At 47.1% G+C, this 14,997-nt stretch overlaps 1 protein-coding gene across 1 annotated transcript; it reads right to left on the reverse strand.

The window, feature by feature from the left end:
• Window positions 1–7,365: 7,365 nt before the first annotated feature.
• On the reverse strand, window positions 7,366–14,299 carry ADAMTS1 (ADAM metallopeptidase with thrombospondin type 1 motif, 1). Its single transcript, XM_004675319.2, has 9 exons — window positions 13,531–14,299; window positions 11,637–11,983; window positions 11,199–11,331; window positions 10,643–10,810; window positions 9,948–10,234; window positions 9,530–9,716; window positions 9,262–9,437; window positions 8,231–8,406; window positions 7,366–8,079 (listed from the first exon to the last, which is right to left on the reverse strand). The coding sequence occupies exons 1-9, from the start codon at window positions 14,195–14,197 to the stop codon at window positions 7,380–7,382; spliced, it is 2,841 nt and encodes a 946-aa protein (XP_004675376.1). The 5' UTR covers window positions 14,198–14,299; the 3' UTR covers window positions 7,366–7,379.
• Window positions 14,300–14,997: the final 698 nt, after the last annotated feature.

Consider the following 14,997-nt stretch of genomic DNA (forward strand, 5'->3'; position numbering starts at 1 on the left):
CCCCCCACCCAAAGCATCCTTTGGAATTAGTCCCACTTTTATCATTACCTCTGGCATAGCTTGAGAAGAGGGGAGAAGAAATCCAAGCCAGCAGATTCTGTTCTTCTAACAACCTCAGTCAAGATGTGGAAGGTGAAAGGTTTCAGAACATTCAGAACTGAGTCGCCCAACTGGAAGTAAGGGAAATACCAGGACAAGATGGTGGTGGACCTCCCTGCATGTGCAACAGGGAGCTCCCAGGAAAGGGGAGGTTCTAGGCTCCCTGCCTCACCCAGGGAGGGTGGAGCTGAGCAGGGAGGAGGAGAATCTGGAGAGGAGACAGGGGAAGGAAAGAGGCAGGTTGACAAGCAAGGAGACCTGAGGGGGTGCATGGAGCAGAGACGTGTGAAGAAGCTGCACTGGCTGCTTGGTCCTGGACTGGGTGACACAGACGTGGGTGAGAGACCCTCAGGGAGGTTAACAATGACAGTGTTTATTTGGGTTTTCATTTTGTTCTTTTCCTCCCAGACTTGTCTGACAGCTTTCGACCCCTTTCTGTGGGTCCCAGCTGAAAGGTTCTTTAGACTCCTTGTAGGCTTTCAGGTCTTGCTTTGGGCCAGTCCTATTTGGCTGGACATTTACCCCCGAGGAGATGGATAACTTTGGGTGCCTGATTTAAATACAGTATTTTTTGTCTTTTCTGTATTGCACACTGATTATATTAAAGCTCCTTTCCATGAAAGGTCTATACGTTTTATCTTGATGCAGCAGATGGAAGAACCTATTTAGAGCTGACAGTTTTGGGAGTTCTGGGGTGCCTCTCTCCATGCCTTGCAGCACATGCAGTTGCTCACCTTCCGGCCCACTGATGGCGCCCTTCTCTGATTTCAGGGAGCACGCAGCAGAGACTGGCCCATTTAGTCCACTTTAGTTTTTTTGTTAAGACTTATTTATTTAAGAATACAGAACTGGGGTACAGGCCAGAGATGGGAGCAGAACAAGGTTGCGAAATACACTGCTGAGGGGAGCAGCGGGTAAGACAAAAGAGGTCTGCTGAGCCATGTGGGTCACCCCACTGGCTGGGGATCAAACTTGTGCTGAAGCAGCTTTGGCTCATGCTACACCTCAACCCATTGGGCCAGTAGGGAGAGCCTAGGTCCACTTTTGAAAGAAGAGGCAACTCTGCTCATGACTAATCCAATCCATCTGGGGATGAAAGGGCTGGCTGTCAGAAGTCTTTGATCCTTGCCCATTAATTTCATCTTGCAGCTGAACTTGTGCATCTATGACTTCAATGTAACCGGACCTCCTCCCCCACCCCTCACTTCAGGGTCTGCACCCTTCGTCTTCTCTTCACTCAGTTTTCGTTCACAGATGCAGTCCCAGCTACACTGTGGTGCTAAACACTGCAAAGACTCATTCTAGTCATTTTCTTTTCAGCCTTAATATTAATTTCTGAATACATGCCAACAAAAAGTGACTTTCCATTTTTGTTCTCACTTTTTAATTTTCTCCCTCTTGATGAAAAATGGAGATTCTAGGAGCCTATAATACAGACTGTTACATGTAAATCAGACTTCAGTAGAAAAAGCAATACATTTACAGCTCAATACAACAGAACTCAGGGAAGGTATAACTTACTATATTTTATAGTGCTACAAGTAAAAGCATATCTCCTTTCCTCTCTATATCTTGTTCTTTCTTTCTCTTACCACATCAGTTCTTGCATCCTATACCAGGCTGTTTTAGAGTGTTTCTGGGCTCTTAAATGTGTGGACTTTAAATACTCTTTTCTATCCTTAAACCAGTGAAAAAGAAAGGAAAATCATTTGTGTGATGAGCTAACTCCCTTCAAATACTGTCACTGATTTTTTGTCAGTTGGACAAAAGAAATGCAACCTTTTTTTTTTATAGAAAAAGATTTAATGACACTAGAGAATAAACTCTAAGGGGCCTCTACTCATCTCAAGCAATTACCACCAATTTGCTGATTTAGTTTCATCTAGTCTTTTCTATTTTATTAGACTATTTTCAAGAGAATTCCAGACCTATCATTTCACTTTAGTACGTAACTTTATTTTTTAAAACACGAGGCAATTTAAACTGTTCCTCCTGGTTATGAGAAGATGGGACTTTTTTTTTCCCATTTAATGTCTCATTCGAGTCTATGAACACTATGACATTAAGGTGTTTATTCTACCTTAACACGTGTCTCTCAGTACTTACTTGATGTTCTTTGCTTCTATTAAAAAAGAAAAAATTCTTTGTTCCTCTGAGAGTTTCCATGAAGATAACTAAAAAGAATAATGCAAGCAACTTTGAAAACTGTTGTCACAAAACTTCTACAATAATGAGACTATCATTATTGCATCTTGACTTTCTTCATGCGTGTCTATGTGTCATAGTTGATATTCTCCTATTGACTTTTGCTAAAACTTTTTGTTCCATAGATAATCTTCAAGAACTGGGAAGGTCAGAGTTCAATGTTTTTCTCAATGCTAACATCTGGTTGCTTTTGGAAAGTCAGGACTTAATAATGCAAAGAAATTCACACACTTAGGTATAAAATCTTTGCTCTCCTATCCCTGGTTGGAATTCACCAGGGATAAGAGTTTGATTCTTCTGATTCTTCTCTGAATGCGGAGTGTCTGGGATTTTTGTTTGACTTTTTCAAAATTATAAAGTCAGTAGCTCTAGATTCATAGGGATATATTAATCATCCTCCTTTTGGAGTAAAACAGTATTAAATGGTGGCCAAAAAAAAAGGTTTGAATTTAAAATATGCTTTTAGTATGTTTAGTTTTATATAATGGAACTCCATTTGGAAAATAATTAAAATATCAAGTCAGTAATAAATCTGCCAGCTTATCTACCTTGACTTCTTGGAATGGCTAGCATTAACTAAATACCAACCTGACTGATTTTCCTTTAGGTAGGGTGTTGTGTAATGTTTGAACTTTAAAAAAAAAAAAAAAACTCCTTAGTGGGAACAAATTTAAAAAGCAAATTATTCAATATCTGAAAATCATTGATTAGAAAGAATTCACCCTGGCTGAACACCATTGTTTAAGTACAGCATTCTTATTTTTAAAAAATCACCTTTTTATTACAAAACAGAATATATTTGAGTTTGGGGTAGAAATTTGGTACAAAGGAGAAAATTAAAATGAATACTTAGTTAATATGCATTTGTGTGTGTGAACAATTCAATAGGTTAGTATGATTTAATTCTCGGGAGTGGAAAGAATGTAGGCATTTAAGGTACAGAGCTCAGTTGGGATCATGCTCAGTTTCTTGCAACTTGTCCTACCTCAAGCAAGAAGTTCAACCTCTGTTTCCTTCTCTGTAAGATATGAATGATGGTCATTTCCCTATCATAGTTTTAACTTTGAGTCTTAGCTGAGTTAGCTTCTAAAAAACACCTGGCGGACCTGCAGCACTGTTCACCAGCCTTCTGTATCATCAGATCAGCCTCCCCCTTTGATGGCTGATTCAGATTTATGCACTGTTCGTATGGCAATCATTCGGAGCCTTTTTGATGATTTGCCATCGATCCTAAGAGTGGAAATGTCGATATGCAATAGTTTTGACTCTTTTTGAGGCTGCTACATTAAATATCCCAGGAACCACCTGTCATGTTCAGATCTCTAATGCTAATTAGGAGGCATAGTGCAAAAGTGGGAAATTATTTTTTGCCAACTTTTGTGTGAAAGGTCTGTCTGATCCAAAAGTTCTGCTTATCTGGGCACTAGGGAAATGCTAGAAAAGGTTCATGCCCACTGCTTTGAAAATGAGGTATATTCGACATAGTACTCAAAATCATGCCAGCTCATCATTTATGCCTAACTTGAGCGGGAAACAAAATCTCTTCTCCTATTAAGCAGGTGCCATGTCAGGTTCACACAAGTGGATGCATTTTGAACTTCCCTCTCTTTGCTCCCAAAATAGCTTATTTTAAATTGCTCAGTTGTTTGATAAGAGAAGTGTCAACCAGCAGAAGGCTGAAAAAGCATGTGGCGACGTAGCAAGTTGTTTGGCATTCCCTGGGGCTGAGAACCAAGAGGGTGGTAGAGAACTATTTGGCTGTTTTTCTCTCTTTGCATACGGAAACTTTTGTCCTTTGCCTGCATCCAGTCAACACACACAAAGACTCATTGGTAAATTCTCATGTTCTGAAAATGGCTTTAGTTTCGTGTGCATGTGTCTGTGTATACGCGTCTTCTTTGTCACTTCCTATGGGGATGTCACCCTACAAACGTGGGCATTTCATTGTGCTGGGTTTTTGGTGCAAAGAGCAGTTTATGTCTTGAGCTGCCTGGCAAAAGTCAGTGTTTAAGTTCGCCAAGACCAGGCCTACCTCTCACACTGGAACACTTGACTTTTAACTTTTGGTTCACTAGCCCAGGGGGTTTAAAAAAAAAAAAAATCTAACTCAAAGACCAACAGGATTCTTCACTCCCAGCCATGCCTTGATCTTTGCAACTGGTTCCCACGAATGTCATATTTATGTGCTTAGAGTGAAAATTCTGAGGGCAAAGGAGAAATCATCACCTGAACCTGAAATTAGTATGAACTACTTGGAAATATTTTAAGGAGGGTGAAGAAAGGATGAAAATGTAAAGTTGGAAATTTCTGTGGTTAACCACATAATCTGAGGCTTCTAGTAAATAAGCTATTTCCTGAGAGAAATAGTTCCTTCAGAAGCAGTCTGCACTTCATAATCATTGATGTACCATTTAGTGTTTAAAATATAGTATTTACAAAAGACTACGAGGAATGACTCCATGGCTTCTTCAAAAAACCTTAGGGATTCTCAGAGAACGCAGGTCATTTGGCAGGGATGGTTCACCAAGAACATCTACTGTTATTTATGAGGGGTCATTTTCTACTCAGTAGCTTAACTACTTTCACATTATTTTACTTACATGATACAATTGAGGACAGGAAAGGGGGCACCTCAGAACCACCAAATCTGCCCGCCCTAAGTAAGTTCTGCCATCTGCTGCATTAAGATAAAACATAAGACCTTAAATGGAAATGGAAAGGAACTTTAATACAATTAGTGAACAATACAGAAAAGACAAAGAATATTGTTTTCAAATCAAGCACCCAAAGTTACCCCTCGCCTCGTGAGTAAGTGCCCAGCCAGACAGGAGTGGCCCAAAGCAAGGCCCAAACACCTGACACAAGTCTAAAGCACCATCCAGCAGGATACCCATAGAAAAGTCAAACAAGTCTGGGAGGAAAAGGACAAAATCAAAACTGAGAGAAAAGCTGCCATAGCGAACCTCCCCATGGGTCTCTCACCCACATCTGTGTCACCCAGCCCAGGACCAAGCAGCCAGTGCAGCTTCTTCATGGGTCTCTGCTCCATGTGCCTCCCTCAGGTCTCCTCCTGGCTCTCCACCCTGCTCCTTCCCTCTCCAGTCTCCTCTCCAGCTTCTTTTCCTCCCTGCTCAGCTCCACCCTCCCTTGGGTAGATCAGGGAAACTGGAGTCTCCCCTTTTCCCAGAAGCACCCTGCTACAAATTCATCTTCCCCCCACACCCCCCACTTATGATATACACCACAGATTGGTGGGTGGGACCCATAGAACAAATCTGGCCCATTGCCTATATTTGTAAGGTTTTATCAGAACACTACCGTGGCATTCGTGACTGTAGTGCTTGTTTGCTTTCATCCTGCAATAGCAGGATCCTGCAAATAGCAGCAGGGTGAGCATGATTGTCATGGTTTAACCTGCAACATCTAGAATATTTTCTCAGTATTTACTGAGAATTTACTAATGTGTAATACTCCATCAATAACATGTTATTCGTGTTACTAGAGTCCTTCATAGTAATCATGCAAGCCAACTCTATAGCACAAAGTCTTTTTTAAAAAAAAAAAATATATTTATTCATGCATACAAAAACTGGGGTAAGGCCAGAGGTGCAGGTTTGGATGTGTGAGGATTCACTAGAGACAGGGTGGAGAACAGGTAGATTGACTGAAATACACTGCTGAGGGGAGCAGTGGGGAGACAGGAGAGGCCTGCTGTGCCATGTGGGTCAGCTCCCTGGCCGGGGATCTAAGTCGTGCTGCAGTGGATGGTGTTAGCTTCATAGTGCTGAGACAATCCCTTGCACCACCAGTGAGATCCTTGAGAACAAAATTTTATTTCCAAAGAATTCAAGAAAACTGTCTTCAGAGTCAGTATTTTTGTGTTAGATTTAAAAAGAAACAGACACACATATTCAAAAAGTGTTCTTTTATTATTTCTAGTAACATATATTGTATAAATACTCTATTTTTATATGCCCTTTTACAAAAGCGATATAACTTAAAAGTTTTATCATTAGAAAGAAATGTATAAAAATAAATATGTTATTATAGGCATTTATTACAAACTATAGTCCTTCTCAGAAGGAATCCACAAACCAATACTTATAAAGTACATAGAATTTATAGTAACATATTTTACTATATACATATGAAAAGTCCTATTCTCTCTCATGGTAGAAGAGCTGAACAGACATTCACCAGGATATGACTGTTGGACCAGCTGCTGGGGATGGACCAGCACCCCTCAGTAGCCTCCCACCTTGTGATGCCCATGTCCCCAAACACTAGGGACCGTGTTCTCCACACCCCATTCTTGTGCTGGCATTACATCCTATGTGTGTGATCAAACTTTCTTGAGACACAAGTCGCTTTGTCAATCCAAGTCCCTACAGGAGCTTACACAGGAGCAGAAAGGCAGGTGCTCATTTCTGGTCTAGTTTTTACCAGCATCTGATACCTCAACGCTCTTTACCGTCCTCCCCTCCCCTGAAGACTTCACCTACTTTTACAAATACAGAAACCAGTAACTTCATCCAAATACATTTACAAAGACACAATCACGGCACCAACAGCGCTGGCCAAGAATCCTAGTTGTACCCCTCTCTTGCTCTGCTGTTTGTGAGGTAAAGTAAGCCTCCTCTTCAACTTCCATGTTCTCTTTCTGCTGCCTTCCATTGCCCCACGCTCAGGATACAAAGTAATAAATCAGTACCAAGAAACTGGGGGTTGTAGTACTTCTTAATCTTATTTTGACAATTGATTCTATTTTTGGTTTAAACTTGTCATAGATGTAACAAAAGGAAGAGTAATAATGCCTGGGGCTTTATTATGCTATATCATTGCTCAGAGATAAATAATCATCCTTAGCTACCCTATCACACCTGAAACTGGGAGGATATTCTGATGACCTAACTGCGTTGCTACCTACCTCTACGTCCAACTCACCCATACTCCTTGATCACTGGCAAGGTACTCGGGATCCCTCCAGCCCTGTTGACTTCAGCACACCAGCCCTCCCACCTTTATTTGTGCCCCCCCAACCCCCCACCCCCACCCCAGGGACACACACACATGGCTTAGCTGCATTGTGCCAGGGTGCAAAAGTCTATGTAATGTTTAGGTTTCTTTAAAGGATCGCAACTCTCATTAGGCAGTACCCCTCCATCATGGGACAGACATTTCAAGGTTCTCTTTTTGTAACCCTTCCCACAAGTCTTGGAGCACGGGGACCAGTCCCCCAGCTGCCAGCGAGGACAGGGAAGGTCGGCACAAGGTCGCGTGCTGGCTGGCTTCAGCTCCTTGGCACACTCGGAAGCCGGCTGCCCGTGAAGGTCCCGGCACTCCACCACTCTCCTCTGCCAGCCCAGCCCGCAGGACTTGGAACACTCGCTCCAGTCCTCGATGACCCATTCTGAGAACGTAGGGATGGCGTTGAAAGACTCCTTCTTCTTCTTCACATAGTAGGTGTATTTAATCTTAGGTCGCACGGCTTTGCCCACCGTGAGCACCTGGATGGTCAAGGGCTCTTGGAGAGGGCTGAAGCTGCGGATTCTTTCCAAGGCTGCCGACGAGCCGCTGTACCTCAGGACGCTGCCTTTGTACATAATGTCTTGCTCTAAGGTGGACAAGGTGAAGTTGCCATTCAGGATATAGGTGCCATTGGCAGCTTTGATGGCGAGAAAGCTTCCGTTGTTTCTGGATCCTCTCGAATTCCGCTGTTTCACCTCAATGTTTGTGGCTCCGATTGGAATTGTGACCACATCATGATATCCAGGTCTGCAGACAGGGAAAAAAAAAAAAAGAATAATCTGTCACTCACCGGTTAATTCTTATAAATGGAAATCATGGTCATCATTTAGAATGTATTTTTCACCAGCCCTGGGGAACGTTACATCTGAAGGATCAGCTACTTGGGAATATGACTTACTTGGCAGTAGTAACTAATCCTGATATTTTCTTGCAAGTAGATCCGTTTCCTCCACAAATACCACATTTATCAAACTTCTTACTGGAGTCTATGATGCGATCACAACCGGCTTTTACACACTGGCCTTGCACGCAGACAGAGGTGGAATCTGGGCTGCAAGAGGTACCATCTATCACCTAAAGGAAGAAAAACATGTTTCTGGTGTAACTGGGGTGTCAACTAGCAAGGAAAGATGTAATGGTATGGTTACGAAAGCTTTCCCAGTTACTCTTACATCTCGACTTTGATTGTAAGTAAACAGTCCTCTATACATAACACACAATACCCTTTATAGTATTGCTGTCATTTGTTTATAAACCTACCTCACTTCTAGTTAGGTCAATGAAAACAGCTTTTTGGCAGTTTGGCAGTTTGTTTACTCCTAGGTCCTTCATGCTTGGTAGCTGGCAAAAGTGGGTGCTTACTAATTGGATGTGGAATCTGTAACTGGGGAGTTTTTTTTTATAGCTGTCAGCTGCTAGTGACACATGATAATCTTAGCCAAATTCAAAATTCAATTCCATTTTCTATCTTCAAGCCAGATTTCTCCCCTCAGCAACATGAGGCTTCTGCTATATGTTCTCAAACAGGAGACTGATCAATATTCGAGACTTCCGTTTGAATAAGTCCATCTGCATATGCAATGTCTGGTCCCCCAGAAACAATGACCCTGGACCAGACCCAACCTATTTTGCAAAACCACTGCCTGGTTGCCATGTTAATTTCTCTGAGCATGAGTAAAAGAACTTTTCATTGTTTAGAACTGCAATAACAGTAATAAATAATTGCAAGCGTCACTGAGGACTGGATTCAAGCTTCATATTTTCCTGCAATGCTGCATGCAGTTACCAAGGTATCCAAAAAGAAAGGAGTCTGAATGTGAAATAGAGGCTATCAGTAAACTAAAGCGGGTGTACCAAAGAAGTTCTGAAAAAGGAGAAAGCAATGCTTTGGTTCCAAGGAAAAAACTAAATACAACCACAACTACCTACCTTGGCCTGCAAAACGAAGAAGTAGCCAATGCCTTTGGCTTGGCAGATGAGCTTGCACCTGTCCTTTGGTGAGACTCCAGCATACTTGGGTGCCCACTGCACCACCGGCCCACTCCCAAAGGGGGCTTTAGAGAAGTCGTTATGTGCCTCACATTGCTCCTCTCGGAAGGTTTTTCCTGGGAGGAGACCACGTGATGTTATTACCCGTTTTGAAACCTCCACTTCCCATTGGTGGGCACGTCTTTCTGGGTGTCCCATTCCTACTCACCATTAGTGTATGGACAGTCCTCGATGTTACACGACCGGTAGCGCATGCGTTTGCCTACGCAGTATTTCCCTCCGTTCCTTGGCACCGGGTGGTCACATTCTCTCACAGAGTACTGAACTCCTCCACCACAAGTCCTGGAGCAGTCCCCCCAGGGTCCCCACAGTCCCCAGCTTCCGTGAACAGGAGTCTAAATAGAGGCACAAATCATCGGTGTTAGACCCCTCCTGAGAGAACTGTTAGGAAATTAGGGAAAAAACACGGGACAAACAATCCGTGTGAAAATGTCTATCTCAGATTCCCACCAGAGGACACAGATGGGTGTTTACTATCGTCTCCAATCTTTTAGCTTATCCTGCTTCTTTCCATTCTGAATTTTAAAGGGGTGTGTGTGTGCATGGGTGGCAGAAGAAAAACTCACATCAAAATGCTTCTTGTCGGTCTTGTTCACACACTTGCTGTTGACACACCACATCCCCGGCCCGCAGCTGGTGCCGTCCGCCCAGGGGAAGTGTTTAGTTTGGCACACCATCAGCCCGCCAGAGGTGCCGGTGCACCAGAGTGTCGTGCATGTGCTGCTTGCATCTGGGCAGTGTTTGGACTCCTCACCAAAAGTAAACTGGCACTGTCGGTTGGCATCGTACAAGGTCCCAGGTAGATCGGAGGGAAGCTTTATGGAGCTCTGGGGCCTGTCCAGCAAACATTCCCCTACCAAGAAAAATGCCAACCAGTATTAATGAAGAGCAAATGAAAGCAGGCTGAGGGGAAGCTGTTTCAGAAAACACTTATCCTAAGAAGCGATATATAGCAATGCGATTTGAAAGCTGCAGAATTATTACTAGACAAAATGCTAGAAAGTGACATGAAGATATTATCCTCAGTGAGGTAGTTTTGTAGTACCAATGACAGAAAATCACTATTCTGCACAAAATATAACTGGAGGTGCTCTGGGCTGGTAGCACTGTCTTTTATTGGGACTTACGGTCTCAAATGCATGAGCGAGAACGTAGGAGTTATTTGGAAGCAGGGAAAATAAAAAGAAATGGCTGCGTTAATGAGAAACCTCCCCCACGGCAGCTTGGATGCCATTAAGAAAAAGTAGCAGCGGCATCTTACCATGACCATTATCCAGGAATGACGTAATCATGTAGGCGCTGCAGGGAGACCACGGCTGGCTGCGGTCCAGATTGGAGAGCATGGAAGCCATCATGTGGGAATCCAGCCTCACACCATTGATGCTGGCACACTGTTTGGCATCATCGTGCGGCATGTTAAACACATGGCCTAAGAAGCAATTAGACACCCACATTAAACTACAGGCTATTTGAATTTGTTTTTTCCAACAGGGATTCATTGGTCCAAAGTGGTATTTATGAGGAAGAAATGTATTTCAGAGACCATCTATTGTGGAGACAGGGTAGACAATGTCTACATTTCATAGGGTCTAAACAAACATCTCAGTTGACAAATGACCATATGCCCCTACTCTCTTACTTTGGATTCTAACAAAGATGACTGTGTTTAGAAAAGTGGAAAAATAGATTCTGTGGTTTCAGGAAGCCCTGGTCCCTAAGGTAGCAATATAACCTGAAGCCTCTTATTCCTAAATTAGTATTATTTATTACATTGAATTCATGAATTGGGTTGAGTTCTTACTGTGAGAGGAACTTACCTAATTCATGGGCTGTAGTGAAGGCAGCTTGTAAGCCATCATCTTCGATGACAGAGCAGCTTCTGCTGGGTTCACACATCGTTCCAACATCAGCCATTCCAAGAGTATCACAAGTGTGAGCCCCACATAAGTCCTACAAGGGGTAAAGGTATGTCTCATGAGTAGGGACAGGGCATGAACCTTGAGTCCTAACTTTTCAGCAGGATGTATGTTTTGGCGCATCTGTGTTCAGTTTTGTTGAGCTGTTCTTTTGGAAGTATTTCATGTGGCTCTAGGATTTTTCTAAGGCTATTCAAATAGGACTATCAAACTCTGAACACTGAAATTATAATATGATTGACCATGCTAGTCAATGAGAAATATATGAGTGTCAACTTATAGAAGAGATGCCCTATATGGTCTGTTTATTTCAAAGGCAGATGGTAGTCTTCCTCTCACCTGTCTGGTGAAAAGAATAGCTGTGTCATAGTGCTGTGGGTCCCGGTCACTGGGTGTGTTGTGCTGTCTTTGCCAGTTGCAAAAGTTCCGTAATGTGAGGGCAGCATTGGAAGTCACTTCTGGCCCCTTCTGCTCCTCATAGATGACCAGGATCTTTACTACCACCAGGCTAATTGAATTCCGAATGCTCGGGTGCTTGTAGAGCCTTGCTGCCACCGAGAACAAGGTGAGGAGGTAGTGCTTTAGGCCGCTGCCGTGAAACTCTGCCATGGTCTGGTCTGCTACCAGCATGGTCTCCACATAGCGGGGGCTGGATATAAAGCGCTTCTTTCTTACACTTCCAGTTCCTGTAAAGAAACAAGAAAGGCAGTATGTTCAGTCTAGCCAAGAGCAGTTGCCTTCCCTGATCGTTAAGGAGAGCCTAACCAGTCCAAGCAAAGGAAGCCAAAATGCATAATGCATGGAACACCGCTCGTAAAAATAGCTGCATTTCTCTTCACTGAAAATATTATCTTAAAATAAAATGCCATGTGCTCCTCTCAGGTCAATGCACATTTCTTTCTTTTTTAATAGAATTTCTTTTATCCTCTTTGAAATTCTACTTTCAGAGCCAGGCAGTGTGCGCAAAGTCCCACTGAGTTGTAGTGAAAGTTGGAGCAAGGGCTGCTGCGGGAAGTGCACCCTGAGTCAGCTTTCACCGGCCAGACACTCAAATCCTGAATGAGATCATCGGGCTCCACGTGGAAGGCCAGGGCAGGGCTGGGGCCTTTGCCAAGGGGCCGGCCCGAAGGAATCTCAGCCTGCACAGCTCTGCTCTCTCATTCCAGGGGTCCCCGGGGTGCAATGCGCTGCTCCTGCCAGCTGCTCCTGCCAAATCCGGGCACAAGGACCACCCACTCTGCCCTGCAGCCTACTGCACTATTCCCATTGCTTCGGGGGAGATAAATCCTTGCCTAGTGCTGCTTGCTGCTTAATAAAGAGGCTCCCCTGACCCCCACTCCTAGGTGAAATTCGGACCTAAATCGGGACTTAACTGCTGCTTATACAAATGGGGATGAGAGGAGAAATCTAAAACGAAGCCCATTAAAAAAGAAAAAAGGCACCAGAGCGATAGAATGAAAAGAACTGGGGTGTAAGCACTGCCCACAGCAGGCCGAGGAAGCGTAGCGGGGAGGACCAGCGGTGACTTCCGACAGGGCTAGAGAACTAGAGAGCGGACTATGGCCGCTGGAGGGAGCACAGATCCGGGGCTCAGTGGATGGCGCGGAGGCGGGGCCAGACCTCCCAAGCAGGTTCGGCAGAAGGGCCGGGTCGCCGCCGGTCGGCGGGAGTGCGCCACTCAAAAGCGGGAAGGGGACAGGGGCCGCTGGAAGAGAATTGATGGCGCCGCACTCCGGGCTCCAGGGTTGCACTTCCCGAGGTCTTCACCGCTCCCCCGCCCTGCAGCTCCGCCCTCCTCTGCACAGCGGTTACAAAACTAAGCGCAAAGTCGCCACCCGAGCAAAGAACACAGGCCTGCCGGTTAAAACAGAAATTAACAGATGGAAAGAAGTTGCACACGCCCACACTCGGAGAAGGTGGAAGGGGTTGGGTTACTAACTCTCGCTTCCCTTGCGAAACGTGTTGCCATCGTTAGCAGAAAATCGCGGAATTGTCTGTCGCCTTTGCATCATTCATCTTTCCGGCAAGCGAAACTGTGCTCTGGCCGGATTTGATCAATCCCCTAACCCAAACCTTAAGTCACATCCCTCCACACCAGATCTCGTCCAGCCCTCAAACGTACGCTGCTGCCTTCGAATCCGAATCTACCCTCAAGTCACGCGGCATGGAGAAAGTGGGGAGCAGGGGATGAATGGAGAGACTAGTGAGAGCGAGCGACGTCTGGGGTGGATACCTGAGGGCTGTCCAGAGCGCGTCGACACCCGATCCTGCGGGGACCACTGCGCCCCGGCGTCCTCGCCCTCCGGTCCGGGGGCCTGGGCAGGCCGGGACTCTTCCTCCACGACCCCGCACTTGGCGCCGCCGCCCCGCCGCCTCCGCCGCAGGAGGTGGAGCGGGGACCCCGCCGGCGGCTCCTCCCCCGCGGCAGAGCTGAGGCGCACGGTGGCGGTGGCCGGCGCGGGCTGGATGAAGTACTCCTCGCCCCTCAGGTAGAAGGCGCCGCGCACGCCCTCGCAGAGGCTGAGAGCCGCGGTGGAGCCGGGGTCGCCGTCCACCGTGCCGGAAAAGAAGCAGTGTGCCAGGTCGCCGGAGGGGTCTGGGAGCGGGGCGTCGGGCCCGGGTCTGCGCCCCACGGTCTGGAGCGTGAAGCCGGGCGCCAGGAAGCCGCGATCCGGGTGCAGCTCCAGGTTCAGCTGGCGGCCGAAGGCGTCCAGGCGGAGGCGCGTGGTGCCGGCTTCCGCGGCGCGCTCCAGCACCGGCAGCACCAGCTCCTCGTCCTCCTCTGCCGGGCGCCCGCGCACGCCGGGCACCACCAGCAGCACCACGGCCGCCGCGAGCAGCAGCCAGGCGGGCGCAGACTGGGAGCCGCGACCGGGCCACGCCGGTTCCGCGTTTCCCATGTCGCCGGCCGGCGCGCGCCTTCGGGACCGGGAGGGGACCACGCTCGACGCCGAGCCCCGAGCGAGCAGAGCGCGCTGCAGCGCTCCCGGCCGGAGAGCTATTGTCTGGCTCGGGAGCCGGGAGACTGGCAGTCCTCGCTTCGGGCGCCTAAAGTTAGTAATTACTGTTATTCTTGCAAAATGCTCGCGGAGCCGGCCGCGGAAGGGGCTCGCTGAGCGCTCCGGGGGGCGCGCGGCAGTGCAGCGGGAGCGCGGGAAGTTTTTCCTTCCAGCGCAGAGTGGGTGGCACAGCCCAGCCCCGTGGCTGCGGCGGGCTGGAGCGCCCCGGAGACCCTCTGTGGTAGGGGGCAGGGGCAGCGCGAGAATCCGGCCCGGCGCCCGCCTCCGGCCTCAGCCTTGACCGCGGTGCTGCTGGCTCCGCGCAGGGCTCAGTTCTCTCGTCCAGCCGTGCGCCCCGGCTTCGAAAAGGGCCCTGGCTGGGAGCCGCTTTCCAGCGAATGTAAGAAGCGGGTAGCCCGGGCAGCCCTTTTATAGTCCGCGAAAAAGACAGCAGTCCTCCCTTCCCCCCTCCCGGCCGCCTTTCCGAGACGCCGCCCCCTTTCTCCGAGCTGCGGACCGCCCCGGCGGGGGAGGGGGACCTCCTCTTGCGGGCGCCGCGCCCGCCGCTCGTCTGTCCCCGCGCTGAAGACTCAGAAGGGGCGCTGTGACCCGCACTTTGCGCGTCGAGGGCCGCGGCGGGGCAAGGTTCTCTCTTCCACCCCCGCCCGCTTCCCTGGCCGCCCTCGGGTGCCTGAGCGGAG

The sequence above is a fragment of the Condylura cristata genome, unplaced genomic scaffold, assembly GCF_000260355.1.
Source record: "Condylura cristata isolate star-nosed mole 26May11 unplaced genomic scaffold, ConCri1.0 scaffold00003, whole genome shotgun sequence".
Lineage (NCBI taxonomy): Eukaryota > Metazoa > Chordata > Mammalia > Eulipotyphla > Talpidae > Condylura > Condylura cristata.

Excerpts from the sequence above, each read along its gene's own strand:
- ADAMTS1 (XM_004675319.2), bottom strand. The coding sequence starts at position 14,197 with ATGGGAAACGCGGAACCGGCGTGGCCCGGTCGCGGCTCCCAGTCTGCG. Across the intron at positions 9,438-9,529 it reads GGACTGTCCATACACTAATG|GAAAAACCTTCCGAGAGGAG; the intron begins GTGAGTAGGAAT and ends GTCTCCTCCCAG. Across the intron at positions 8,407-9,261 it reads TCTTCGTTTTGCAGGCCAAG|GTGATAGATGGTACCTCTTG; the intron begins GTAGGTAGTTGT and ends TTCTTCCTTTAG.